We start from the raw sequence: 27,864 nt of genomic DNA, 5'->3' as shown, positions 1-27,864 counted from the left end.
CTCTTTCCCCCAGTAATAGATGCTAACAGCTATTCTGTTGTACTCACCTCTCTCTTTTTCAGTAGATTTAAAAGTCTGTCTGGAACTTCTGTATTCTACTGCAGAGTCCTTGGATATAAGCTTATGTTGGAATGAAAACAGAAATCACAAATATAATCTTTGAATTTCTACATTTTTCTCGCACGTGTTTCCATCCACATTTGGAATAGCAGCACCTACTACATTAAGACACAGGAAGCCCCCAATACAGCCAATTCTGCAACCTTGCCTGCTGTAGTCAATATTTAATAATACTTGGAACTATACATGTAGTATTTTACATTTTCAAATTCTTGAACAAATATTAGCTAAATCAAACCTAACCATATCCCTGTAATATCTTGCAAGGAAATAGGATTATATCTGTTTTACAGAGCGGGAAACAGACACAGGGATTAAGGCCCCAATCCTGAAATTGGCTTCATGTGGGCACACTCCAGTGGCCATAGGAGTCCTGCTTAAATTGCGGGGGGTGTGCCTGTGCTGAGCCAATTGCCAGATCAGAGCTTAAGTGACTTGTCCAAAGCCACACAGTAAAACAGTGGCAGAGTTATGACTAGCCCACAGAAGTACCTGATTTCCAGCTCTGTCCTCAGTGCACTAGACCATGCTACCTACCAAAGCAGCCATCTACAGTAGCTGGATCTTCTGAACTACAGGCTCACAGAAGATGGCTGCCATGTTCCTTAGAGCCTTGTTGAAAATAGAGGTCCTGTCCTTACACGTCTTTCTGAGGTAACTGTTTGATACCATTAGTTGTCCTGTCCTGTTGAAGTAAAGTAATGAAACTCCTCTACTGATTATATTACTTAGTAGAAGAAACTGCTGTTTCCAGAAACTCTTTACAAGCGCAGCTAAAGAAAGAGAGAGATTAATGGAGGACGTGAAGAAAAAGAGAGAGAAAATATGATCTTCCTCCTTCCAAATTTCATATCATGCAGCTTCTTTGTCTTGCAGCCTTACATTATTGTCCTTCCCTCTGACAAGCAACTGTAAAATAGCAATGAGGAGTTCCACCTTTATTGTCTCTCTGTGACTCTCGATGAAGTTTAGTCTGCTCACTAAATGCCAGAGCTGCTTACTAAATGCCAAACATATCCTAGGATCTGAGAGTCAAATGGAAATTTTTCCACCTCATAATATGGAGGGGGTACTATAATTACTAAAACTCATTCATACATCTTTATATTAACAGTAATAAAAATTCTACAAGCCAAATTCTGCCCACAGTTACAGCAGCGCAACTACATTGGAGGCACAGCTTTGTGCAATAGCAACAGAGTTGCAGAGGTTTTCTGGGGGCAGAATTTGACCCTGCCATTTTGGAACGTAGTTTTGGAATTCCTTCTTTGAGAGAATGAATATACTCCTGCTTGTGCACCTTTATTAACTCCGTAGTGTTAACAGGAGGAAAGAATAGTAAAAGCTTATTTTTAAATCATTAAATAAGCAGCTGAGACTCAAAATATACACAGAAAACAGATGTGGTAAGTAAGAAGGTCCCATTTTCAGAAATTAAACATTGAAAATGTAGTATGTGCTATCAGAAATACCAACAGATTAAAATTGGAGTGATCTTACTTGATGCCTCCAAGTCTCTTTGACCAGTTCCCAGCTCCCTGCGTGCAACTGAATCTAAAGCTTGGCTCCCCAGTGCCCACTAGTCCCAGCTATAACTTCTGTGCCCCATGAAGGTTTATCTATAATTTAACTCTTCAATGCTTTCTTCCTGCTTTAGTTATTAATTATGTCATCAACTGCCCTAGAGGAGACAGTATTTTAAACACAGGTCTTTGGAGGTAGTAATAGAAGCAAGCATTTACATTTGTTAAACAAAATATATCTATTTTAGATCTACACATGCATGCAGGCACACACAGATAGTCTATTAACAGCAGATGAAATCCTGGCCCCATTAAAGGGCAAACTCACTTTGACTTCAATGGGGCCAGATTTTCTTTAAATGTATTTTAGATCTCAAACGACTTACAACTTAAAAAAAAAAAAAAAAAAAAAAAGAAGTCATGCCTGTCTGCCCCCTGTGTGATAAAGGAAAAATGATGGTCCTTTCACTTTCCTTTTCAGAGCACCTGTTTTACCGACCTCAGGTTTTTTTATTCTATCATCAGGTGACTGTGCTAGCTTGCTTGAAGACCTTGTAGTAATGTAGTAGTGATTTGTCTCAGAGGGTTCGTGGCTTACCTCAGCACTGGTCATACTTCTGCTATGAATGGACTAATATAAAATAAACACAAAAGAGATGGTGTTTTCAGCATAATCCGGTACAGTTTTGAAAATGGTATTGTAACTTTATCATGTTAGAAATCAAACTCAAGCATGCAATTACATGAGCAAATGGTTTACACCCTCTGAAGCTAGAAATAGCTATGCCAACAAAACATCAAAATGGCTAATGGAAGCAATAAGCATTCTGTGCGCCTAACGTAGCTATTGTGTTTGGGTACTATCTACAGTGGAACCCAGAGGTGCTGGAACAATTTGTATAGTGAGGGTGTTGAGAGCCATTGAACCAAACTGTAAACCCTGTATATAATGGAATCCACTTCAAGCCAGGGGGTGTGGCAGCCCCCCCAGCACCCGTAGTTCCAGCACCTACGATGGAACCCTATTCTGGTGAAGTAATTTTTCATAACACTCTCTAAAAATGTTATTGTGCATTCCATATTCATTGTGTCTCACTAATTTCCAGGTAGAAATTGCTCACTTTGCAAGTAAAGTCTTTTTTCTAACTGACAGCATTGCAACTTCAGCATAGGCTCTGAGAATCAAGCTGGGTTCCTTCTGTATTGTGTATCATTGCTAGTAATAAAAGATTCTACAGAGCAAATTATGCCCTCTACAAATTATGACCAGCTACCCCAGGCCATCTCCACTGCTGTCAGTATTTTTGCACAGGTGTCACTGAAAGCATCATTTGATCTGTAGAATCTTTAACTGTTTTTTTTTAAAAAAAAAAAAAAACTATCTAGCTGTCTGTGAAACAGTGAGACTAATTGAAAATAGAATCTACATTGCCACTTTTACAGGGTCACTTTTTAGAACAGAGCTGCACTTTACGGAAGATAAGCACTTGTCTCTTATGTGAACTTCACTCTTCAAAAATGTCCACCCATTTGTCAGCTTCCCACATAAATATCTGTGCCTTTTTCCATGCTGCCAATTATGACCTCTCTGAACTGATCTGAAAAGCCACTTTCCTCTGCCAAAATGCTTATAGGAAATCAGCCAATTAATAGTGGATTAAGGGGCAGATGGGCTGCACATACTTTATATAGGCAGAATTTATCAGGCAAAAAGTGTAAGTGTATATAAAAATTTTATACATTTGCTTGGATCCCCTTTCCTCCCAGTATGTCACTTATTTTCTTGAACTGTAACCTCCCTGGGGCAGGGACTATATGTTTGCATGGAATAGAGGGATCTAATTCATACATGTTTGCATGGAACCCAGAACTTCTTGGTCCATTAATGAGATCTCTAGATGGGTACTGTAATATAAATATTAAATTATAACATAGCATAGGAAGTGAAACATCATTAGTACCTGAAATGAGTATTCTGGGTGCTGCAGAATATGCCGTGCCCCTTCTGTGTAATCTTCAGCTCTATAACCATTTCCTTCTTGATTTACAAGATCTACTTGCTGCTTAATCATGTCATTGGTAACATATAACAGGGCGCAATCAAGGAGAGCTTCAAAGAATTCAAGAAAAACCAACTAGAGTAAAATAATAATAATAATAATTACTTCATCTCTGTAGAATCTCATATTTGAGGACTAAGCCTCTGATCCAGCAAAGCATTTGAGCAAATGCTTAATTTTAAGCACATAAGCAGTCCCATTGACTTAGCCCTGGTCTACAACACTACGAGTTTAGGTCGAATTTAGCAGCATTAGATCGATTTAACCCTGCACCTGTCCACACAACGAAGTCATTATTTTCAATTTAAAAGACTGTTAAAATCCATTTCTGTATTCCTCCCAACGAGAAGATTAGCACTGAAATCGACCTTGCCGGGTTGAATTTGGGGTAGTGTGGATGCAATTTGACAGTACTGGCCTCCAGGAGCTATCCCAGAGTGCTCCATTGTGACCGCTCTGGACAGCACTCTCAACTCAGATGCACTGGCCAGGTAGACAGGAAAAGGCCCGCGAACTTTTGAATTTCAGTTCCTGTTTGGCCAGCGTGGCGATCTGCAGGTGAGTGCAGATCTCATCAGCAGAGGTGACCATGATGGAGTCCCAGAATCGCAAAAGAGCCCCAGCATGGACCGAATGGGAGGTACGGGATCTGATCACTGTATGGGGAGACGAAGCAATGCTATCAGAACTCCATTCAAAAAGACTAAATGCCCAAACATTTGAAAAAAAATCTCAAAGGGCGTGAAGGACAGAGGCTATAACAGGGACCCGCAGCAGTGCCGCATGAAACTTAAGGAGCTGAGGCATGCCTACCAAAAAGCCAGAGGCGCAAATGGTTACGAAGGTTAAAGAAGCCAAAAGACTGCTTCTTACCATGGCTGCCTGCAAGTCAAATTCTGTTGCCTGGCCCTGTGTGAAAGATCTCTCACATCTATCATAACCTTAGTCCCAGATTTGGACCTTAGCGTCCAAAACATGGGGGTTAGCATGAAAACCTCCAAGCTTAGTTACCAGCTTGGACCTGGTACTTGCTGCCACCACCCAAAAAATTAGAGTGTTTTGGGGCACTCTGGTCCCCCTGAAAAAACCTTCCCTGGGGACCCCAAGACCCAAATCCCTTGAGTCTCACAACAAAGGGAAATAATCCTTTTTCCCTTCCCCCCTCCAGGTGCTCCTGGAGAGATACACAGACACAAGCTCTGTGAATCCAAACAGAGTGACTCCCCCTCTCCGTTCCCAGTCCTGGAAACAAAAAGTACTTTCCTCTTCACCCAGAGGGAATGCAAAATCAGGCTAGTAAATCCAACACACACAGATCTCCCCCCTGATTTCTTCCTCCCACCAATTCCCTGGTGAGTACAGACTCAATTTCCCTGAAATTTCCCAGTAAAGAAAAACTCCAACAGGTCTTAAAAGAAAGCTTTATATAAAAAGAAAGAAAAATACATACAAATGGTCTCTCTGTATTAAGGTGACGAAATACAGGGTCAATTGCTTAAAAGAATATTGAATAAACAGCCTTATTCAAAAAGAATACAAATCAAAGCACTCCAGCACTTATATTCATGCAAATACCAAAGAAAAGAAACCATATAACTTACTATCTGATCTCTTTGTCCTTACACTTAGAAACAGAAGATTAGAAAGCAGAACTACTTCTCCAAAGCTCAGAGAAAGCAGGCAGACAGACAAAGACTTAGACACAAACTTCCCTCCACCCAGAGTTGAAAAAATCCGGTTTCCTGATTGGTCCTCTGGTCAGGTGCTTCAGGTGAAAGAGACATTAACCCTTAGCTATCTGTTTATGACAACATCAAACCAGGATACCTCAGTAAGAGGCAAAATGCAGTCTTCTACCGATAATGTGCCTGGTGTTTACAGTGCTCATAATTGCGGCGGTGATCTGAGCGGGCTCCATGCTTGCTATGCTATGGTGTCTGTGCTAAAAAAAGTCACAAAGCGATTGTCTGCTGTTGCTCTGATGGAGGGAAGGGCGACTGACGACATGGCTTACAGGGTCGTCACACAGAATGGCCCCCTCAAGGATTGAACTCAAAACCCTGGGTTTAGCAGGCCAATGCTTAAACCACTGATCTATCCCTCCCTGCACTATTCACAGAGGGAGGGACGCAGGGGGAGCAAATGAATACAAAACAAATCTGGTCTCTTTATTGTTTTGATCCACTCCATCTCTCTTATACATCTTAGGCTGGCAGCAGATAGTGTAGTACAACTGTTGGCCATCGTCGTCTCCCATTTATGTCCAGGTGCCCCCGACCGACCTCACCGAGGTCAGCTAAAAGAGCACCCAGGGGATGACGATGACGGTTGCCATTCGTAATACTCTGTCTGCTGCCAAAAGGCAATGAACTGCTGCTGTGTAGCGCTGCAGTACCGTGTCTGCCAGCAGCACCCAGGAGACGTACGGTGACAGTGAGCTGAGCGGGCTCCACGCTTGCTGTGGTATGTTGTCTGCATGGGTAACCCAGGAAAAAAGGCGAGAAACGATTTATTGCCGTTGCTTTCACCGGGGGGGGAGGGGAGGGGAGCCTGACGACATTTACCCAGAACCACCTGCAATGTTTTTGCCCTATCAGGCATTGGAAGCTCAACCCAGAATTCCAATGGGCGGTGGAGACTGCGGGAACTGTGGGATAGCTAACCACAGTGCAATGCTCCAAAAGTCGACGCTAGCCTCGGTACTATGGACACACTCTGCTGATTTAATGGTCTTAAATTGGGACACACACAATCGACTGTATAAAATTGATTTCTAAAATTTTGACTTCTATAAATTCGACCTAATTTTGTAGTGTAGACATACCCTTAAATTGGACTGTTCATGTGCACAATGCTTAAAGAGCTTACCGAATCAGGGCCTAATAATCAATAATGATCATGACCCTTATTCTCTGTGGAAAACTGATCAGAACCAAGGTCCTATTACATTACTATATGCTATAATGACATGAGCAGGTAATATAAAGTATTTCACATTGCATACAATTGAATGATAATACAGTACTGCATCATCCTCCTGGCTAAGTTTTTGCTACACTTGGTGTTAATGCTCAGGGATATTTCTCTATCTGGTGGACAAGGGAATGGTTATATTGTTGTCTGGAATGGACACTGTTTTGTTGTATGCATTGTGCCTAGTGTCTACAGTAAAGGGCATTTAATAACAAAAACAAACTACGTCCCTCCAAGCTACCACAAACAGGTATTTATAACTAATTCAATAATGTAGATTGCAGTAGACTGCAGTTGGGTGAAAACTAATTCCTTAGGGGTGAAATTCACTCACCCTGCATAACGCTTGAGTGCAAAAAGATTTCTACAGGGACTGGGGGGATGAAAGTCTCAACCTGCAGGCTGGCTGAGAGACTGCAATAAAGTTCCTCCACAGCCACTGCTCCTGCCTTGCAGGCTGGAAGTGCAGGCATTGCTGCTCACACCCCATGTTCAGGGTTCCTGGGCCAGCAGATCTGCACGATTGACTATCTCACCACTCAGCTGATGATACAGCCTAAAGACTCCTAAGTAGCAAGAAGTGCAGAGATCTCCCAGTGCAGCCATTCCATCTGTGCACTCCTGTGCAATTCCCCCATGGAAAATAAGTGGTGTAAAGAGTCCTGCACAACTATGCACTGTTGCACTCTCAGAACATATCCCAGACATCCAGTGTGCAGCACAGGGCATGGAGAACACATTTGCAGTTAACTGTCCAGCAGTGGGAAAGGCATGATAATGAGCAAACCATGTAACAATGAGAAGTATGTGGGATAAAATAACCCAGATGATATATGATGAACAAAGGAATATCAAGATGGGACACTTAATGGTCAGCTCCATTTCTTGAATATAAACAACACTAATTTTCTTCTTTTCTGGAAGGTATGATGGTACAATTCTACTTGCTGACATCTTCTAAAAATAATTGTAATTGATTCGGTAGCAATTATCCTGCTGACGATTTGCATCATGAACTGTTATGTACTTTTTCCTTACATACCTCATGCTGTAAGTTGCTGTCATCTCCATCGCGTACAAAAGGATTGTCCTTTACCAGTATTTCCACAATTTTTGTAGCAGTTAATTGTTTGCTTAGCATATTTAAATCCTGTATGTCAAAAAGATCAAAAGTTACTAGTACTTGAGAATTTATACATATGGACCTGATCTGGCTCCCTTTGAAGTCAATGTCAAAATTCCCCTTGATTTTAGTGGAAGTAGGATTGGTCTCTCACAAAATAATTCATGCTATATAGGATAAAATCAGGGCCTCACTGAAGTCAATAGGAGTTTTGCCATTGAATTCAACAGAGCTAGTATTCACTTATATCATATGTTAAACCCAAAGTTCAGGAAAGTTCATCAATTAACTACCCCCCTGGACCCTGCTGACTTAGATACACTCAACAGTTACCCATTTCTCTGTCTGCCAGTTTTATTTTTTTTAATTCCACTCTGCATAAAAGAAGAGGTAAATCAGTAAGTGTTTCCCACAGGAATGCAGAGGAGTCTTGCAAACAGGCAGCTGATTTCCAGAGGTGTAAGCAGGCTTGATTTTTAATCATTAAGGGCCTGATCCAAAACCTACTGATATCAATGGGAGAACTTCAATGTGATTTGGATCAGGCCCTAAATTTCAGGGGCTCTGGGAAATAATTCTGTATCCACAATACTTTGCCATACTTCAAATTACATAAATACAGCATTTAAAAATATTGTTTATTTAATGTTATTTTATTTCTGAAACTGTCAGCCTTAGACTTCTGCAGACATTAATTTTTAATCAGTAACAATTAGTATCTACCTTTAAAAAAGCATTAGTGAAAATATTTAAACTGAATAAAAACATTAAATACTCAAAATAAGTCTAAGGCATAGAGGAATCAAAGAATTTAGAATTCCTCCATACAGTTAAGCATGTGAGCAACTTTATTCTTGTGAACCATATCTTTGAGGCCAATAAGATAACTTATGTGAATACAGTTACTCAAGTTCTTAAGTGTTTTCAATAGCAGGCCCTTTGTGAAAAGAGTTTTAAAATGTCACTGTGAACTAGACAAATAAATTAGTACCTAGACACACAAATCAAAGTATATAAGATTGTTACTTTCAACATCCAGAGGAAGTGTCTCATTTTCATTGTCGGTTCATAAGGAGGTATGGTGCTTGGTCTACAATAAGCCCTGTATATCTCCCAGCATTTATCAATGTAATTAATTGCACAGATAGTTTGTTGTTGTTCACAAAATAAAATGCCTGTAGAAGTGAAGTGGGAAAATATATAAGTTCAAATAAAACTTGTTTAATAACTACTAACAGCAACTGATTCTGCTTAGCACAGAAAAGTGTTGCATTACTTACCTTGTATATGACAGGCATTGGGAATAATGTTCTTCATCATCATTTCTGAGAAACACTTAAACAGATATGGACCTTTATCTCTATGGTTAAAACAAAAGTTTATATTACATCTTCCTTTTTTGCACAGCAGGTATTATCGATCATTGTTTGATTCACAAGTGCAACACTGGATATTTATCCTGTAAAAGATATACTGTGGATTTTAACTTGACGAATTTTTCCGTGAACTATGTTCTATCCCAAAGGACTATTTGCAATGTTGTCACATTGTGAAGCTCCAGAAGATTTATTTATTTTCCTGAAGCCCAAAGCAACGGATGTATTTTACACAATTTATAGGCATATTGGATGGGATTTTCAATAAGTATCTCAGGAGCACAAGTCCAACTCAAAGTCATTATTTTCTTTTTCCTCCCTTCCTCTGAACAGATTATCTACTATATTTGATATAACGCAATACAAGTCAAATTTTATATAATTACCCATTATAAAGTATTACTGACCAGCCAAAGGCACTCATATGTCAATGACATTCTGGAACTTATACTATATCTGTATGAAGCCTATGCTCCCCACCCTTGGGAGTAAGAATTTTAAGGCAAGCTGGGAATTTATTTTATTTTATTTTTTGAGAGGAGGGTTGCATGGCAGTGCCACAGATTGAAGCCAAATCAAAAGGACAGACTCCACTATTCAACTGAAACTGATGTATGCATGCCATGTACATTCCCTAAATAATTCAATATTAGTTTAAAAAAAAAAAGTCAGAAGGAGGAGGAGAGAACTTTCTCCTGAGATCTGAATCCAACCACTCACCCAGGAAGCTGTGGACAGGGCATTAGCAGAGGAAGGAGAGAGAGAAAGAAGGAGCAGAAGAAAGGTCAGAAAAAGGAGAGGGGGCAGAGGAAGAATAAGATTGATCATGCTTATTCTGAGACTGGCTACCATCTAGTACAGTAACTTCCAATAGCTGTTTGGCAGCACTTAGGACTTTATTTTATTTTTTTTTGGAGGGGGGCGGGAGGGCTGTGGCGTGCTCCAAGAGGAGGTGGAGTGGGGGTGGGAAGAAGTGGGCCTGGAGCATTCCCAGCAAAATCCGAGCCTGTTCTCTGGGGAAGCTGCCGCTGCTTCTGCAAAGGTGCTTCCTAGTGTGCTTGCCTGCAGTGGGCTGTGCCTGTGTGGGGTAAGCCAGGGGCACTTCCCAACTACAGTACAGTACTATACAGCATACAGTATAATGCCTTTTGTCTGCCCCCAAAACATTTCCTTGGAACCTAACCCAACGCATTTACATTAAATGTTATGGGACAATTGGATTAGTTTAACATCGTTTCATTTAAAGTTGCATTTTTCAGGAACATAACAACAACGTTAAGTGAGGAGTTACTGTAATTATATAATAGTCAAACACTGAAACTCGGGGAACTCTCACTAAAAGTAAGTAAAAGCACTTACTTGTGCTCTTTGTGATAGATATGGACTGCTAGATGAATAAGGTAAGTCAAAAATGTTCTTAGCAGTAAAGTTTCATATGGAGAATGCACCTCCTCAGGTGTTACTTTATCTTCTAAAACAAAAAGATAGAAAAGATTCTCCATTATCAATACTAACTGAAGCAGTCTGACCTACAAATAACAAAAAGCTTATCACTACATCTGCCAATAGGCCTCTTTCATCTTCCTATGATCTCGCACATTGATCCAATATTCACAGAAGAAACAGACTAGAGGTAGCACTACTTCCAAGTCAGCAAGCCAAGAGGGCATCACCTACCTGAGTCATGAGGATAGGGAAGAATTCAAAATGCCCCTATAGTCTTGGGCAAATCACTCAGGACCTGGTCAGGCAAAGCCCCATTGGCTTCTGCCTTTTCAGGAATCCTTCTTAGAGCTCTTCCCCTAGGCATACAAGCATAGGGCAGGGAAAGCAAAGCTAGAGCTAACCCCTTGTGTAGCAAGGATCAGGTTGTGCCTCTGCAACTTGTCACAAAGACTCACCACAGCAACAGGTGAAGCTGACTGATTAATTGGCTATGCAGGAGAACAGTGACACATACTATACACAAATTGGTGTTGAACGCACGAAGTAAACGAACTGGAAAAAAAAACCTCTTTCCTCTTTAATCTCTTTCAGTTAAAGTCATCTTAAGTGTTACTTGTAACAATAATAAGGAATATAATTCAGACAAAAGTATGATTTTTAAAATAACACTTTAAAACATTCTTGATGAGTGTTATTATTTGCTGCTTATTTTTGCCTGAGGATCCCAAAGCACATGAGTGAATCTTCTTATGCCCATTTCACAGATAACAGATAAATTGCTCATGGGCACGGAACAAGTCAGTCACAGTGTTGTCTATAGAACCCAATTCTCAGACTCCTCGTCCCCAACTCTAACCATTATATGCTTCTGATAGTCAATCTATAGTCATACAAACCATTCAGTATCCTGTCCATATCAGCAAGGGTTACATTATAATGATGAAACCTGCAATCCTTTAGAAATCTCCAGAACTGGAGCTTAGTCATCAGGAAGGTGTTGTCAAGAGACTGATCACAGCCTAAGCTGCTGTAAAAACTGTAGATTCTTCTCAGTTCTGTAATATGTCTCAATACCGCATATTCTACCTACACAAAACAGTAAAAGGCATGCCTTAGTTTTAATCTCATGACAAGTACTAACCTCAGCTGATGTATTTACTAAAGCCAGCCAGGGACAGTACTGCCAGAAGTTGTTAACATAAGATTGTCCTTTGCTGTCCTATGAGAAAGGAATTTGATCCTCTCAGTCCATTTCCTAGTGGAAAAAGTATCCACATCCCAAAACCTACAACTGCTGCCTCTCTATCTGGTAACCTCTCTGGCAATTGTACCATAAAGACTACAAACTAGGTAGGCATGGAGCATGAACTATCCTCTCACCCCCACAGGTCAGGGACAAGAGACCTTGTCAGGGAATGGTGGGGAAACCTGCCCTGTTGTTGCCTGAACTGCACCAATTTTGTGGATAAAGGACTGTGTGTTATTTGTATATATTACAGAAGCCCCAATTAAGGACCAGAGTCCCACTGTACAAACACAGAATAAAAGACAGTCCCTAGACAAGAATTCTATCTTCAAATTTGTCAATCTGACATAACTTGGCTGACTGTGTGGAGTTTTATGCTCCTTTGTGGTAACATTCCATAATGGTACCAAAGGCCCCAACCTAACCTCTCCCATGTCCTGGAGGGGGATACTGAATGCCTTTTCAGTAAAGTTAATGTGACCTGTTTAAATTGCTTTTTATGGCACACTCAACACACAGAACATCACCCTTTTGGTATTGCTCTGTCCATTTGCTTCTGTTTTTTATTGCCTTCAGACTTTCAGATCAGCTTAATACAAAGACTTGTATAGAACACACAAATAAAATAAAGTAAATAATGTGAAACATATCAGAAACAAAACTGAAAAACGTCATCAGCTGTGTGCAGGCTCTTACCTGTTTCATTTCTTCCTGTCTGTCTTTCTCCGGAAACAAATTCAGCAATGAAGATATGTCTAGTTCAATGTTTGATCCCAACACAGAGGTATTTCCTGGGCCATCAATTATTCTTATGGTTTCTATCAAGTAACAAAAGTAACAATTTATCTTTGGATAATAAAATAAAAATAAAATATGTACAAAGATAAAATAATATCCTCAATAATCTTGTTCCAACGTCCACTGATTTACAGAAGAGAAGAATAGTACCCCCAGTTGGTAAAATTTAATTGTTTAGCATTATCTTAATAGAATACATATTAAAGACCCACATCCACTTTCCATAAGTGCAACAAAACATGTTAACATCATATCTTGTTAAATTTCCATATGGCAGTGTTTCCAAGTGCATCTAGATGCATTAAGGATGTGGCTTGGATGAGAACTCACTCATTTTAAAGAGTCTTCCAAATGCCATGGTATGAAGCAAAAAAGAAGCATGGAAGTAAAGAGGAATATGTAACTAAACAACCTATTTTCCTAGGTGTAAAGTGGGTGGAAGAAGTTGACCTTGTTAAAAAAATCTTTGTTTAGAAAATCATATTTTAGAAAACGACTAAAAGGGAACTGCAAAATGTTATGACAAACAAAACACTGTTTACACTCCCATACCACTGAGAGAATATAGGCATAGATCAAAAAATACAAATTTGTCTGAGAGGGACCCACACATACACAGCTGCTGCTAAATCAGGACAGTGCAAAGATGAGCTTTAAATCACCATTGCACACACATACCAGTGACCTTTGCCCTATCCAGTTTGGCCACACCTCAGGATTTTTCTCCCCTAATCTTATGCATGTGTGTTACATCATTCTCTGTCTAGGCATTGCAAGGTCCAGAACAGAGTGAGAGCCTTAGGCCTGGTCTACACTTAAAATTCTGGTGTACATGAAAAATTCACATCTCTAAGGCCTGGTCTACACTACGCGTTTAAACCGAATTTAGCAGCGTTAAACTGAATTAACCCTGCACTAGTCCACACAATGAAGCCCTTTATATCAATATAAAGGGCTCTTTAAACCGATTTCTGTACTCCTCCCCGATGAGGGGAGTAGCGCTGAAATTGGTATTGCCAAGTCAGATTAGGGTTAGTGTGACCGCAAATCGACGGTATTGGCCTCCAGGCGGTATCCCACAGTGTACCATTGTGACCGCTCTGGAAAGCAATCTGAACTCGGATGCACTGGCCAGGTAGACAGGAAAAGCCCCACGAACTTTTGAATTTCATTTCCTGCTTGCCCAACATGGAGCGCTGATCAGCATGGGTGGCCATGCAGTTCCAAATCCAAAAAGAGCTCCAGCATGGACCGTACAAGAGATACTGGATCTGATCGTTGTATGGGGAGACAAATCTGTTCTATCAGAGCTCCATTCCAGAAGACGAAATGCCAAAGCATTTGAAAAAATCTCCAGGCCATGATAGACAGAGGCCACAACAGGGATTCAAGACAGTGCTGTGTGACAACCGTAAAGGAAAGCCAAAGAATCAAATGGACGTTCATGGAGGGAGGGAGGGGCAACTGAGTCTCCAAAAAGCATTTGCGTTCTTGGCTGAGCTCCCAATGCCTGAAGGATCAAAAACATTATTGCCAGTGGTGCAGGGACTATGTCGTCAATTTACCTCCCCTCCCCTCTTCAAAGAAAAGGGAAAAAAAATCGTTTCTCGCCTCTTTTCAATGTCACCGTATGCTTACTGGATGCTGCTGGTAGACGCGGTGCTGCAGCGCTAAACAGCAGCATCCTCTCCCCTCCCCTCCTCGGTGGCAGACGGTACGGTACAAAATGACTGATTGCCGTCCTCGTCATCATCCTGTGAGTGCTCCTGGCTGGTCTCAGTGAGGTCGGCCGGGGGCGCCTGGGCAAAAATGGGAATGACTCCTGGTCATTCCCTTCTTTAAGCTTTGTGTCCTAGAGATTCAGTCCTGGCAGACGATGCAATAGGGCTGGTAATCGTCCTCATCATAGCAGCTGGAGGCTGAGCTCCTCTCTCCCCCACTCCCTTTCATGTCTAGTGGAGATTCTGGACTATCATAGCAGCAGGAGGCTGTGCTCCTCTCCCCCACCCTCCCTTTAATGAGTAATGGAGATGTCCTGCCTGGAATATCATAGCAGCTGGAGGCTGCCTCCCCCTCATTTTATCTCACTAAAAAGTCAGTGTTTCTTATTCCTGCATTCTTTATTACTTCATCACACAAATGGGGGGTTAACTGCCTCGGTAGCCAAGGAGGGGTGTGGGAGGAGGGAAGCAACAGGTGGGGTTGTTGCAATTCATCATTTCTGCGGGATATCTGGGGCTCTGACCCAAAGTGGCTGTGCTCTCTGGTTCTCTAGTAAACTTGCCCCATATTCTAGGCAGGACTGACTCTATTTTTAGACAAAACATAAAAGAGGGAATGACCTGGGAAGTCATTCACATTTTTGTCTATGCGCCCCCGGCCGACCTCAGCGAGGCCCGCCAGGAGCACCCATGACAGCAGCAGATGGTACAATATGACTGGTAACCGTCATCGCCAATTTCCAAAGCAGCAGACGGTGCAATAGGGCTAGTAACTGTCTCTGCTACCTTGCAAAGACAAATGAATGCTGCTGTGTAGCACTGCAGTACTGCCTCTGTCAGCAGCATCCAGTACACATACGGAGACAGTGAAAAAAGGCTAAACGGGCTCCATGGTTACCATGCTATAGTGTCTGCCAGGGCAATCCAGAGAAAAAGAACGCGAAATGATTGTCTGCCATTGCTTTCATGGAGGAAGTACTGAGTGACGACATTTACCCAGAATCACCTGCGACACTGTTTTTGCTCCATCATGCATTGTGATCTCAACCCAGAATTCCAATGGGCGGGGGAGACTGCAGGAACTATGGGATAGCTACCCACAATGCAACGCTCTGGAAATCGACGCTAGCCTCGGTACCTGGACGCACATGGCCGAATTAATGTGCTTAGTGTGGCTGCGTGCACTAGACTTTATACAATCTGTTTTAAAAAACCAGTTTATGTAAAATCGGAATAATCCCGTAGTGTAGACATACCCTAAGTGCCATAGCTATGCTAAGCTCTGGTGTAGACGATGGCTAAATCAACAGAAGAATGCTTTCACTGACAGTTGAGGAGGTAGATTAACAACTATAGCAACAGAAACCCCCCTACCAGCCCTGTAGGAAGCATTTACATGACACAGCTACAGTGGCATAGCTACGGCGCCATAGCTGTGCTGCTGAAATGACCATATAGACAAGCCTTACTTTTCTATTTCTAAACTGAGCAGCCAGCCAAGTAGCACTTTTATAGGAGGAATGATAGCATAAGAGCTTTGCTATTTCCTGTCACCACTGACTGGGCTGGCACAAAGGAACTTAGAGAAACTAAACCAACAGGAAATCAATTGCCATTTATGGTGTTAAATTTTAATTCTTTTATGAACACATTATGATTTAAAACTGCAATTTCTGGTGAAACCTTGCATTAGTAATTAAAATTCCTCATTTATCTATCAATGAACCTTCATAGGGAAAATGTGTATGACTCTTCAGTGAACACAGAACAGTCTCACACAATAAATGTGTAATTTTTATAAAATGTGAACTATCTGACTAGAAATTATCTACTTTCCCCACCATCGCTTCAAACTGCTCACCAGTGCCAAAGGGACTTTGTGTACGAATGCCACTCAGATCCTGCGTATTCATTACATCCACTTGAAAAGCTGGGTACTCTGCAATTTGATCATTTATAAACTCCCCTTCATAAATACGCCCATTCTTGAAGACAAATCTCCCCTGAGGGGTGGGCAAGAGAAAGGGGAAGGGAGAGAGAGAGAGAGGCTCTTTTGTTTCATTTTGATGTAAATGTGCACATTTAGTAAAAGATCATTAGAAAAGAAATATGTTTGCAAGCACTTGGATTTCCTTCTGATCTAAATCAGGTTTAAACTGCAATATATAGACAGTGCAAAGTGAAGGATGATATTTATCTGCATGTGTAAAGTACTTTGAGATCAACCAATGAAAATCTGCTGCTGTGCTATATAAGTGCTAAAATGTTTTACTCTGAAACATCTGAGGAATAAGGATCTTTTCACTATGCTTCAAACTGTTGACAATTTTTCAACATACTTTAACAGTCTTTCCCCATATCACCATAGCTGGAGATGGAAACAACCTATTAGCTAGAGTCCACCCCGTGAGAAGGTGCATCAGACATTAAAAATGACCTTAGCCAGAAGGCCAACAGAAGGCAACGGTCATTTATCAGCCAAAAGGCTGATAATGTCAGACACATCTATTACACTGAAAAGCTTTTTGCTAAAATACATTTCACCATATACAAGAGATGTTCCTCCACTTGAAACTTATCCAGTGAGGTCTGTGGAAGGGCTCCTATCAACTTCATTGGGCATGGACATCAATGTGTGCATTCCAATACACTAAGGAAAACATGGTTTTCCTTACAGATACCTAGACATTTGCTATACAGAGCAGACCGAGCCTTAATTGCATTTTTATCTTTTTTTCCTCCCAATCATTTGCCGATACTCACAATGCCATGTTTTTTATTGAAAACCCATTCTCCATCATACATTGCTCCACTGGCATAGAAGAACCTTCCACGTCCATGACGATCCCCATTTACAAAATCCCCTACATATTCATTCCTCAAAGGATACTGAGACCCAGGAATTCTCTTCAGAAACCAGGAGTGGGTACCAGACCCATGCTGAAAAAAAATAAGCAATTACAAGAACTTTCTAAAGAGCTACTATTGGTGCAGATCTAAATTCATACAAAGGAATGGAACTACCTAGACTTTTTGTTTTGTTTTGTTTTAGGGTTACCGTTGCTAATTCAGCTAAATGGGCTTCATTTAGCCCCAGGTTACCTTAGCTCCTACCATGTAACTCAGGACATGAAGTCCACCAGGAGGCATGGCAGCAGCATTCCAGAGATGAACTAATTCAACATATCCTCCAGGCAGCCTTCATTGGCTGGTCTCCTATAGAAAATGGGCCCCAGTTTAGAGATGTCATTCCTTGGTCTGTGTGTCCTGCCAAGCAGCCAAGAGCTGTGCTGCTCTTGAGGCTAAACTCCCTGCCCATTTTATGTGGGGATGAAAAGGAAGCAGCTCACCCCCATGCTCACTCCAACAAAATGATGGGGGAAGACTCAGAGAGGGGAATCTAATGGAGTTTTACACCAACCCCAGCCCGCTTCCATGGGTTCTTTCACAGGAGGGAACACTGGGGAGCTAGATCTTCAGGTCACCACTCAGACCAGGTGATACTTTCACTTTAAACTGTCTTAAAATACTGAAAGTATATACTAAGCTATAAGAATTAACAAAGTGAGGTCTATATTAGCATAAATAAAATCAACTATGCAAATGACCTGTATATGTAAACAGTTTTATTATTTTCACTGAAGTTTACATGAAATATAAAACCTGTTTCTATATAAATTAACTGGAGAGTGAGGAGAAACATCACTGGGTAGACCGGCCCTGTAAGAGAGTTAGGCTCAGACCCACTTTGCCAGTTGCCTCCCCAACATAACAGGCTTTAAGACTAATAAAAGGGAGGGCTGGTCTACATTACGGGTGAAAATCGATCTCAGATACGCAACTTCAGCTACGTGAATAACGTAGCTGAAGTCGAAGTATCTAAGATTGAATTACTCACCGTCCTCACAGCGCGGGATTGATGTCCGCAGCTCCTCATGTCGACTCCGCAACTCCGTTTGGGTTGTTGGAGTTCCAGAATCGACATAAGCGAGTTCGGGGATCGATATATCGTGTCTAGATGAGATGCGATATATCGATCCCCGAGCAATCGATTGCTACCCGCCGATATGGCGGGTAGTGAAGACGTAGCCGGAGTTTACTCAGCTTAATTCAGGAAGGGAGATAGACCTGCAGGGAGTAAGAAGACCCCTGAAAGGGACCCAGGGTCAGGGGAAAGGACTTAGAAGGGTGAACTCCACACCAGCAAGATGGAGAGGTAGGAGCAGAAGTCTCCCAAGGAAGAGGTTTGAGGAAACATTAGGCAGCAGAAACTGGGTTTGGGGAAAGAAAAATTGAATCCAGCCTAAGGAAATGTAGAGTCAGAGAAAAATGTGTTTTAAGTTGATACTTTTAACTATGATCTTGTTTTAATAAACCAGACCCCAATAAGGGGTGTTATCTGATTTCTGAATGGCTGGGTCCAGTTTTAGGGAAGCCCAAGAAGGGGGAACTGAGGTAGTGGCAGGGTCCAGTGCTGTACTGGGTAAGGCTCCCCCCTTACACTCCTAAGCTTTCACTCTAAAGCCTCCTTCTAAATATCCTGCAGCCAAAAAGATTTAATTTTTATTATGGGGAGGATTTATATTTTCCTTTGGTTGGTGTGTAAAATTAAGTTACCTTTTCATAAAAACAAGTCAGCAGCATGGTTTAATATTGGACTTTTGCTAGTTATAACTGATAACATGAAAAGAAATTTAAGAGTAAAACATTCCTGTATCTACCATTAGCAGACTCATACTAAGCTTCTTTACTCCTGTATGAATCGATGCATCTAATCTTACCAGTGTAAGAGTCAGGTATTGAATTAAAGTGGGGCAGTACCTGTATGCCATTTACCCACTGTCCAGTATACTCCTGGTTAGTCGTCAGCCATCTCATCCTTCCTTCCCCATGACGCACATTTTTTTCCCATTGACCTTCATAGATATTTCCAGATTTATAACTACAAGAAACCAAATGAATAAGGAAGTTAATTACTCAGCTATCATATACACTAACAAAGTATAATGGCAGTTAGGTGCCTAAATCCACCAATTTATAACAAGAGTTACATCTTGTTGCTCGGAAAAAAATAGTAATACTGGGATAGATTTACAGTGGTGACACCACTACATTCTGATTTTTCCTTTGTTTATGATTGCAATATATACTACCTAAAAGAAAACATTCCCAGTTGACTACATTTAATAATAAATATCATTTATAATATATTAGGACTCCAATAATTCAAAGGTCATTCAGGGCATCTGGCTTAGCAGACTTTGAAAACTAGGCTCAGCATGTATCTTCTGAAGTCAAACTCCAACACACAAAAAACTAGGGACTGACATCCTCCTTTGTTGGCATCTCTTGAGGAAGCTAACCTGCTGTCTGTAACTGGAGAAGGTGTCCAGCAGGTTTAGAAGGCTGTGCTCTGGCTCAGCTAACAGAGTACAGATGTAAAAAATGTAAACACTCCTGACCAACTCCCCCAATTATCAATTTATCCACATCAGCATTTGTTTGATGAAGTCCGACGTCAGTGCATTAAGACTTCACATTCTGTCAAACCTCAGAAGATAGTAAAAATCTCAGTCATCCTAAAATTTGTCTGAGGATAGCATGCCATAAACAATCAACCAAAACACCCTCTCACGCACAATCCCACAAAAGAATTCATTTGTTTGTGAGGGGGGAATGAGGGGTGTTACCATGCAATCAAGAAGAATTCTTTTAAAGAGATGTTTCTATTTATTGCTGCCAGTCTTTGATTGTTTTATCTTTAGTTGTTTTCTTTGTAGGAATGAAGAAGAAAAAGGCTTACCCAAGTAAAAATTAAAGCCATATACTAGGCCTGGTTCTCCACTGTTCTTGCACCTTCCATAGTCATTTACTCCTGTGCAAAGAAGGGCAAGGTAAATATAAAATTCTACCATTCTGAGTTGGCAGCATTTTCACCCCTTTGTATATCTCTGAATGACTACACAAACTGCAAGGCAGTAGAGAATCAGGCCCAGTACATGGAACAAAGGATTAAACTGTGTGAGCCAAATAAAAATAAATTAATTCTGAAGATGTGCTGAACAAACATGTTATACCTACCATCTTATCCCCCAGCCATCTTTGATGTTGTTTACCCAGTCACCTTCATACCAGGAAGTACCTTCCCGATTATAATAAATGGTACCCTGAAACGAAAAGAGTATGAGCGGTTTAATTAATCAATACTTAAATATTCACATAAATGTTTTCAGGTAAAATTATATACCATGGAAACAGACAAGTAGGAACTTGAGTGGACTTCACCTCACCCCAAAGCTTAAGGATTGGATTAAGAAAGAAAAAGCAGAGTTTGAAATAAGCAGCTTGTTATTCCTCTCTATTAAAAGTCGACAAATTTAGTTATGGCACAAAACTACCCAAAGTGATATTCAAGAGCTATAATTTTATTATTAATTCTAGCTGTCCTGAAATAAAAAGTTGTCATCACCCCTGTATATGCCAAATATACCAATCATCACTTGTATTCAACTATTCTCTCAGCAGTCGCTACGAAAAAAAGACTCAATTTATGTTAAAAGCAACCAAAAGTCCAAAATGTTTAAAAATGATATCCTGTTATTTTCACCAACATTAGCTACATGCTAAGAGAGACCAAGCATTTAGGTGTTCAAAAATGTTAAAAATTATATTTAGCCAAACAATGCTAAGTGGCTTCAAACCCTTTGGAAATGCTTTCACCAATCTATTCTATTCTATATAGGTGCTTACACTGCCCTTATCACTACAGTATGTGAGCACCTTTCAGTAATGCATCAGGTGATCTGCATGACACTGGTTGTGTGTTTGTTCTTTCCTCTTCACCCCACCTGGAGAAGCATTTTCAGTGAAGTGTTTTATTTTGGTAGGTTTTTGTTTTTTTTAACATGTCTTGCTATGATTTATGTTAAAGAAGGTAAGGTCAAAGAAATGCGTATACTTGGAGTGCAATGATGATCCTTAGTTTCTGGGGGAGTTCATTCCACAGCTACCAAGAAAGTTCTGTCTCTCACATAGACAAGATCTACTCTTACTGCAAAGAGTTCCACTGTGCTAGGAGACACTGTGGCCTGTGTCCCAGAGCTTTAGGCATTCTTTAAATATCCTGGGCTAAGGCCATGGAGCGCCTTGAAGATAAGGACCAAGACCTTGAATCTAATTCAAAATTCTGTGAAAAGCCAATGTAGAAAGTGGAGGACAGGTCTGATGTGCTTGCAGTGACCTATGTTGTGGAGTTTCCTAGGTGCTGAAAACTTCATGCCCAGGTTTGTCACACTGCTGTAGTCCAACAGAGAAGTGAGTAAGGTGTGAGTAACTGAGGTCAGGTCATCATCTGCCAGTATGGGATGGAGTCTCTTAGCCATTGGAGATGATAGATAGCATTACTTGCAGATAGCAGCTATGTGAAAGTGCAGCATCAGCAAGTAATCCAAAAGTATTCCTAGACTATAGACCAAATTGACTGTTTGTGGGTGTGTATCTTCAATCAAAGGAGATTACACCATGGCTACAGGCTCTTCCAAATGCTTTCCTCTACCCACCAGCATCACTTGTCTTGCTTGGGTTCAGCTTCAGCTGGCTGTTCTTCATGAGTTGAAGGCCATCTTGGTGGTAGTGGTGTAGCTGTATGTGGTGAAGACTAGGTAGAGCTGTGTGTCATCTAGATATTGCTGGCACTTGAGTTCCTGACATCTGACCACTTCACCTAGTGATTGCATGTAGATGCTGAAAAGGACTGTAGAGAGAGAAATGATTCTTCTGGGACTCCACAACCGAGTGGACTAGTGGGTGGAAGTGCAGTTTCCCCATCACTACAAAGTTTGAGTCCTCCAGGGAAAACTCAAACCATACCAGCACATTACCCTGGGCCCCTGCAACCTCTCTCAGGTGAGACAGCAGTACCTCATGGTCTGTTGACTGTTGCAGACAGGCCCAAGAGGATGAGAATGGACATCTGTCCTCTGTCTACTGACAGGAGGAGATCATTCATCAGTGCCAATAAAGCAGTTTGAGTTCCATGTCCTGGCCTGAATCCTGAATCTGTTATAGCTGTGACTTAACTAAATCTGAAAATAAGGCATGAATTTTTACAGTGAGGGTAATTAATCACTGGAACAATTTATTAGAGTTGAGGTGGATTCTACATCACTGGCAATTTTTAAGTCAAAGTTGCATGTTTTTCTAAAATATCTGCTCTAGTTCAAACAGGGATTATTTCAATGAAGTTGTATGGCCCGTGTAATGCAAAAGGTTAGACTAAACGATCATTGTGGTCCCTTCTGACCTCAGAATCTATTAACTACAGTAAGCAGACTGAGATAAAGCAGCAGTACTCTGACTCATCCAGAGTTCCACTTTAACTTCTAGAGCCAGTTCTGCAATGGCATCCTTCAGAAGGCATAGGACACAACTGGGATGCTGCCCTAATTGTTCTGTTCTCTTCCTCTGGACAGTTCTCTCTATGTCATTTCTTCCTCCAGACGGTGTTTCTGGTCTGCTCAGTTGTCTGCAATAAGTACTTTTAACAACAGATCTCAAATGTATCCCAGAATCCTTTGTACCAGTTACAGCCGTGCTTCAAATGAGGCAACATAACAAATGTCACAAAGGATTCTGAGACACAGCTGATAAAGATTCCCACTGCTCATGACTGAGCAGAAACAAGGACAACATTCTGGAGGGCTGAATAAATATATAATAAAATGTAGTCCTTACAGAGCTTGACATATTTCGAACGCTTTACAAACATCCACTAATACTGTACTTCCTGAGGGTGTTACAATAGTGTAACTCCTCACTTAAAGTCATCCTGGTTAACATTGTTTCGTTCTTACGTTGCTGATCAACTAGAAAACATGCTAGTTTAAAGTTGTGCAATGCTCCCTTCTAACATCGTTTGGCAGCCACCTGCTTTTTCCACTGCTTGCAGGAAGAGCAGTCCATTGCAGCGAGCTGGTGGGGGCTTGGAACCAGGGTGGACCAGCAGACTCCCTGTCAGCTCCCTTATCCCCTAAGCTCTCTGTGCAGCAGCTGCCCAGCAGGCTAGCAATTGCAGCTGTCCCTCCCTCCCTTCCCCTGTCATGTGCTGCTCCTGCCCTCTGCCTTGGAGCTGCTCCCTGAGACTCCTGCTTGCTGAGGGGCTGTGGGGGGCTAATGTCAGGGTGTCCCCCTCCCCCCTGCACCCCACTTACTCCATCTTCCGTAGAGCAGGGGAGACACATGACAGGGCTCAGGACAGAGGGAGTTTGCTGGCAGCAGCAGCTGCATTCTCAGTAAGCGGATCTAATTAACAAGGTAGTGCACTTAAAGGGGAAGCGTGCATCTCTCTCACACACACCGTGTGTCTCTCTGTCTGCGATGCTCTCTCCCCTTCCTCCATTCTTGCTGCCTTGTAGAGAGTTGACCCTTGAGGGCTCAGCCAATTGCTAGTTCATCATTTAGCAGTAAGGAATTCCCTGGAAAATATCCCACCCTCTGACTCCTCCACCTCAACCAAGCTTCACAATCATCATCACTGTGTACCAGCATTAAATAGTCTAAAACGTATACTGTCTCTGTGTGTGTGTAGTGTGTATAGATAGATAGACAGATAGACAGATAGACAGTCTTTTGTCTGGTGAAAAAAAAATTCCCTGGAACCTAACTCCCTCATTTACATTAATTCTTATGGGGAAATTGGATTCACTTGACATCAGTTTGCCTAAAGTTGCATTTTTCAGGAACATAACTACACAACTACAACATTAACTATACGATTATGATAGAGCAAAAACTCCATGACCATACAGAAGTGAGCGTCCAGATTGGCCCGTTGGTGAACATCTAGAGCAGCCTGTGCTATTCAAGTGCCTCTTAGAGATGATCCACAAGGACCTACATGTTCAAAAGTGACCAGTGATTTTGGGTACCAGTGATTTGGGTGACCAGTGATTTATTGGTGTCCAACTTGAAACATCTTAAAGAGGCCTGATTTTCAGAAAACGCTGAGAACCCACCTCTTACAATAAGCCCCAATTTAAGTTGGGCATACAAAATCACTAGCTTTTTTTAAAATTTAGGCCTGCATGCTAATCCCACAGTACTTAGAAAAAGACTTCGCTATTGTCATAATTATTATTAGCATACTTAAGCTACTATCTTCAGCACATTTGGGCAGCAAAATTTGGCTAACTGCTCTCTCAGCAAAGTATTTTGTGCCATTATTGCCAATATTTATGAAACAGCCTCTGGTTCTTCGCCTCTTGATCAGCTTGGTCATCATCTAACTAGAGCTTCTTAAAAGGGCAGGTAACATACATATTTACTAGTTAATATTAAGGCAGAAAGTTGGGGTGTTCAAACAATGCATCCCTTTTAACAGAAAAGAAGGCCTTGCCCCAACAAGACCACTCATTTTAATTAACATATGCTACATCAGACATTTCATTAGGATAATTCATAGTTTATGTACCAGTTGAGTCCCACTTAAATCCCCCACATAAATGATGCAGAAGCCCTGTGCTAACCCTCTGTATTGACTTTCATCCTAGATGTCACTGGTCCAGATGATAAGTTCATCAGTGCATTTCTTACTTACCTTTCCATGTCTTTTGCCTTCACACCATTGGCCAATGTATGAAACTGGATGGGTGCCACACTTGTAAATGCCAAAGCCATGTCTGACTCCATTCTTCACCTCTCCTTCATACATGCTGCCATCAGGCCATGTGTAACTGCCATTATACATCTGCACATTCTTAACAAAATTCCCCTAGGAGATTAAATTATAAATTGATTATTCTCTCAAGTGAGACAGTAGTATACTCATTACTCCTCCTGGCTGTAAGGGAGATGAGAGTAAACGTTTGCGGGAGACAGTATGTAGGGTATGGGCTAAGCTGTCCTGAAGGAAGGGCCCTAGGAGCAGCCAAGCCCAAGGAGAAGTTCTGAGTTGCACAGTATGTTATCTTATTGTTGATTTGTTTGTAAAAAAGCCAAACCGCAGGAAGGAGGCAAGTTTGGACTTTACAGTGCATGCACTGTGTTTGTAGAGCAAGCTGGGAAAGGCACCTGTTAACAGTGCACAAACAGGAAAAAACACAACTAACTCTAGGTACATTTTGTGTGTTCTTTAAATTTAATACACAGTCACTACAATAAGTTTGCTATTGCCACCTGCAATCATCTAACCTACATGCTTTCCTATAATTTGCTTGTATAGATTGTAATCAGCTGTATGATACTTTAAAATTATTTACATTGCACTTTACCTCATACTTCACTCCATCTGCCCATGTATAAGTCCCGTGTCCATGCATGAGTCCTTCGGAAAACATGCCCTTCAAAATAATACACATACTATTGTTTTTATTCCTTTATCACAACTTAGGTCTATAGCTATTAAGTAGTTTGAGGAGAAGTAACATGTTTTAATTAACTCCCCTCTAACTATCAGCACTAAAAGAACTAAGTTTTGAATATCAGCAGCCCTTAGAAACTACAGAATCCACTATTCAAAACACACAAAATTTAGATGTGCAGTTCCCAATGAAGTCAAAGAGAATAGCAGCATGTCCTCCTCCAGGGGAAGAATTTTCCCATTACATTTTGGGTACATTTACACAGCAAGCCTCCAATCCTGAGTCAACAGACTCAGGCTCACCAGGCTTGCGCTACCACACTAAAAATAGCTGTGTAGACCTTGGAGATCAGGGTGGAACTCAAGCACTGAAGCCCATGCAAACCCCCCTCCCTAGGCTTCAGCGCCTGAGCTGCAATGCCTGTGCAGCTACTTTTAGCACAAGCTCAAGTCTGTTGACCCAGGCATGGAGCCTTGCTGCCACAGGCTTTGAAGTTGTACCCTAAGTGCCTTGCCAAAGATGTACCCATAAACAGAATGCCGATCTACTCACTCTGTATATATTTCCTCCCTGAAAATATGCTACACCTTCTCCATCATATAATCCATGGACTTTTTCTCCTTCATAGCTACAAAGAAAACAAACTAACGATGAAATAATCAAATCCCTACAAGTAAACCAGAAACAGAAGTTAAAAAATAATGACTAATTACTTTCCGACAAAAGCCAAATTACATTGTTAGCATCTGTTAAGTTCCATTCTGGAAGAAGTGGGGTGAAAGCATATACTGTATTTTGCTACTGGGTGGAACATCAGGCTTGCTCCCATTTCAAGACCAAAGTACTGGCAGGAAGTGGGCACCCTTTGCACCTCACTCTAAATGTTAAGCAGCACCAAGTATTATGTAATTACACTAGTGTATCCACTTTATATAGAAAACTACATGTACACTTACAGTGAAATTCATTTTACGCAAATAAAGTAAGAAGATTCAGGCTTTATGATGAGGAAGCAAGAATCTAGAGCCAGGGCACAGGGCTGCAATACAGCTCTCCATCCACAATAAGCACTACTATTATGGAGTATTAAGGCCACTTGAACTCTGATAATATGGGCCCATCACCATTGGCACCCTCTTTTCAGTAACTTATGCCAACAGCCCTTGCACAGCCAGTCTGCTGGTGTTCTACTACACAGTGGGTCTTAAATGGAGCAGACAACTTTGTGCATACACACACATTCTAGTTACCACTACCCTGTCTTGCAGTGCATTTGTGTCTGATGTCTATCTGCCTTTTAGACTGTAAACTCCACAAGACAGGAGCTATGTACAATACCAAGCACACCACAGGTACTTAAATAGTACATCCTTAGCTAGTGGATGTGTTTTTAACTAAACTGACATGTTTTTAACATACTTTTCTACAATAAGTTGAGTTAGAATAGGCTCCTCATAATACTGAGCTGCTTCTTGGATCACAGGTTCTTCCATCTCTTTTGATTCTTCTTGGGATTCTAAAGAGCTTGCTTGTGCTTCCTCTGCTTGATTCAATGATGTCTGGACATATGACAGCTGTACTGAAGAACCACCTTCAAATGAAGTATCAGGTGGAGGAGGAGGGGCAAGTGTTAACTTCTCTGTTTTTTTGCCATCTTTCTTCTTATCTTTAGCCATTGCCACTGAATTGCCTCAAAGCTACGTTTTTCTGAACAAAAGGCTTTAGCTTCTTTTGCCTATTCTTTACATCAGAAGTTTAGTTTTCAGAATCTGAACTCATTTAACTGAAAAACGAAAAAGCAAACATGATAAAAATCTAATTTCTCTCCCCTCACTGCCCCTAAAAACAATATTTTTTTAAAAAAAAATTTCTGTATGGTAATTGCAACCATTTCCTAAAAGTATTTAAAGTAGAAGTGTTAGATGTTTCATGAGCTTCTAGAGCAGTGGTTCTCAACCAGGGGTATACATACCCCTAGGGGTACACAGAGGTCTTCCAGGGGGCACATCAACTCACCTAGATATTTGCCTAGTTTTACAACAGGCTACATAAGAAGAACTAGCAAAGTCGGTACAAACTAAAATTTTATACAATTACTTGTTTATACTGCTCTATATACTA

The 27,864-nt window shown here is 41.1% G+C and overlaps 1 protein-coding gene across 8 annotated transcripts in view; it reads right to left on the bottom strand.

The window, feature by feature from the left end:
- LOC115658427 (radial spoke head 10 homolog B2-like) overlaps positions 1-27,864 on the bottom strand; it is a 61,968-nt gene that overhangs the window by 33,063 nt on the left and 1,041 nt on the right. For 5 of the 8 annotated variants that reach the window (XR_004002275.1, XR_004002276.1, XM_030577315.1 and 2 more), the window contains exons 2-18: positions 27,163-27,526; positions 26,296-26,371; positions 25,654-25,722; positions 24,981-25,154; positions 20,468-20,553; positions 19,208-19,328; positions 17,150-17,326; positions 16,248-16,389; positions 12,564-12,685; positions 11,518-11,707; positions 10,535-10,646; positions 9,080-9,159; positions 8,826-8,974; positions 7,719-7,826; positions 3,605-3,778; positions 2,143-2,274; positions 48-120 (exon numbers count right to left, since the gene is read on the bottom strand). Coding sequence is in view for 6 of the 8 variants with exons in the window: in XM_030577315.1 (XP_030433175.1) it covers positions 48-120; positions 2,143-2,274; positions 3,605-3,778; positions 7,719-7,826; positions 8,826-8,974; positions 9,080-9,159; positions 10,535-10,646; positions 11,518-11,707; positions 12,564-12,685; positions 16,248-16,389; positions 17,150-17,326; positions 19,208-19,328; positions 20,468-20,553; positions 24,981-25,154; positions 25,654-25,722; positions 26,296-26,371; positions 27,163-27,419 (2,242 nt within the window). In the remaining 2 variants the exon portion in view is untranslated. The remainder of the gene's footprint in view (positions 1-47; positions 121-2,142; positions 2,275-3,604; positions 3,779-7,718; positions 7,827-8,825; positions 8,975-9,079; positions 9,160-10,534; positions 10,647-11,517; positions 11,708-12,563; positions 12,686-16,247; positions 16,390-17,149; positions 17,327-19,207; positions 19,329-20,467; positions 20,554-24,980; positions 25,155-25,653; positions 25,723-26,295; positions 26,372-27,162; positions 27,527-27,864) is intronic. The other 3 variants (XM_030577316.1, XM_030577317.1, XM_030577318.1) reach the window with 3 other exon arrangements.

The sequence above is a fragment of the Gopherus evgoodei genome, chromosome 10, assembly GCF_007399415.2.
Source record: "Gopherus evgoodei ecotype Sinaloan lineage chromosome 10, rGopEvg1_v1.p, whole genome shotgun sequence".
NCBI lineage: Eukaryota > Metazoa > Chordata > Testudines > Testudinidae > Gopherus > Gopherus evgoodei.
Note: the sequence above shows the minus strand (reverse complement) of the source record. Positions and strands in the feature narration are given on the sequence as shown.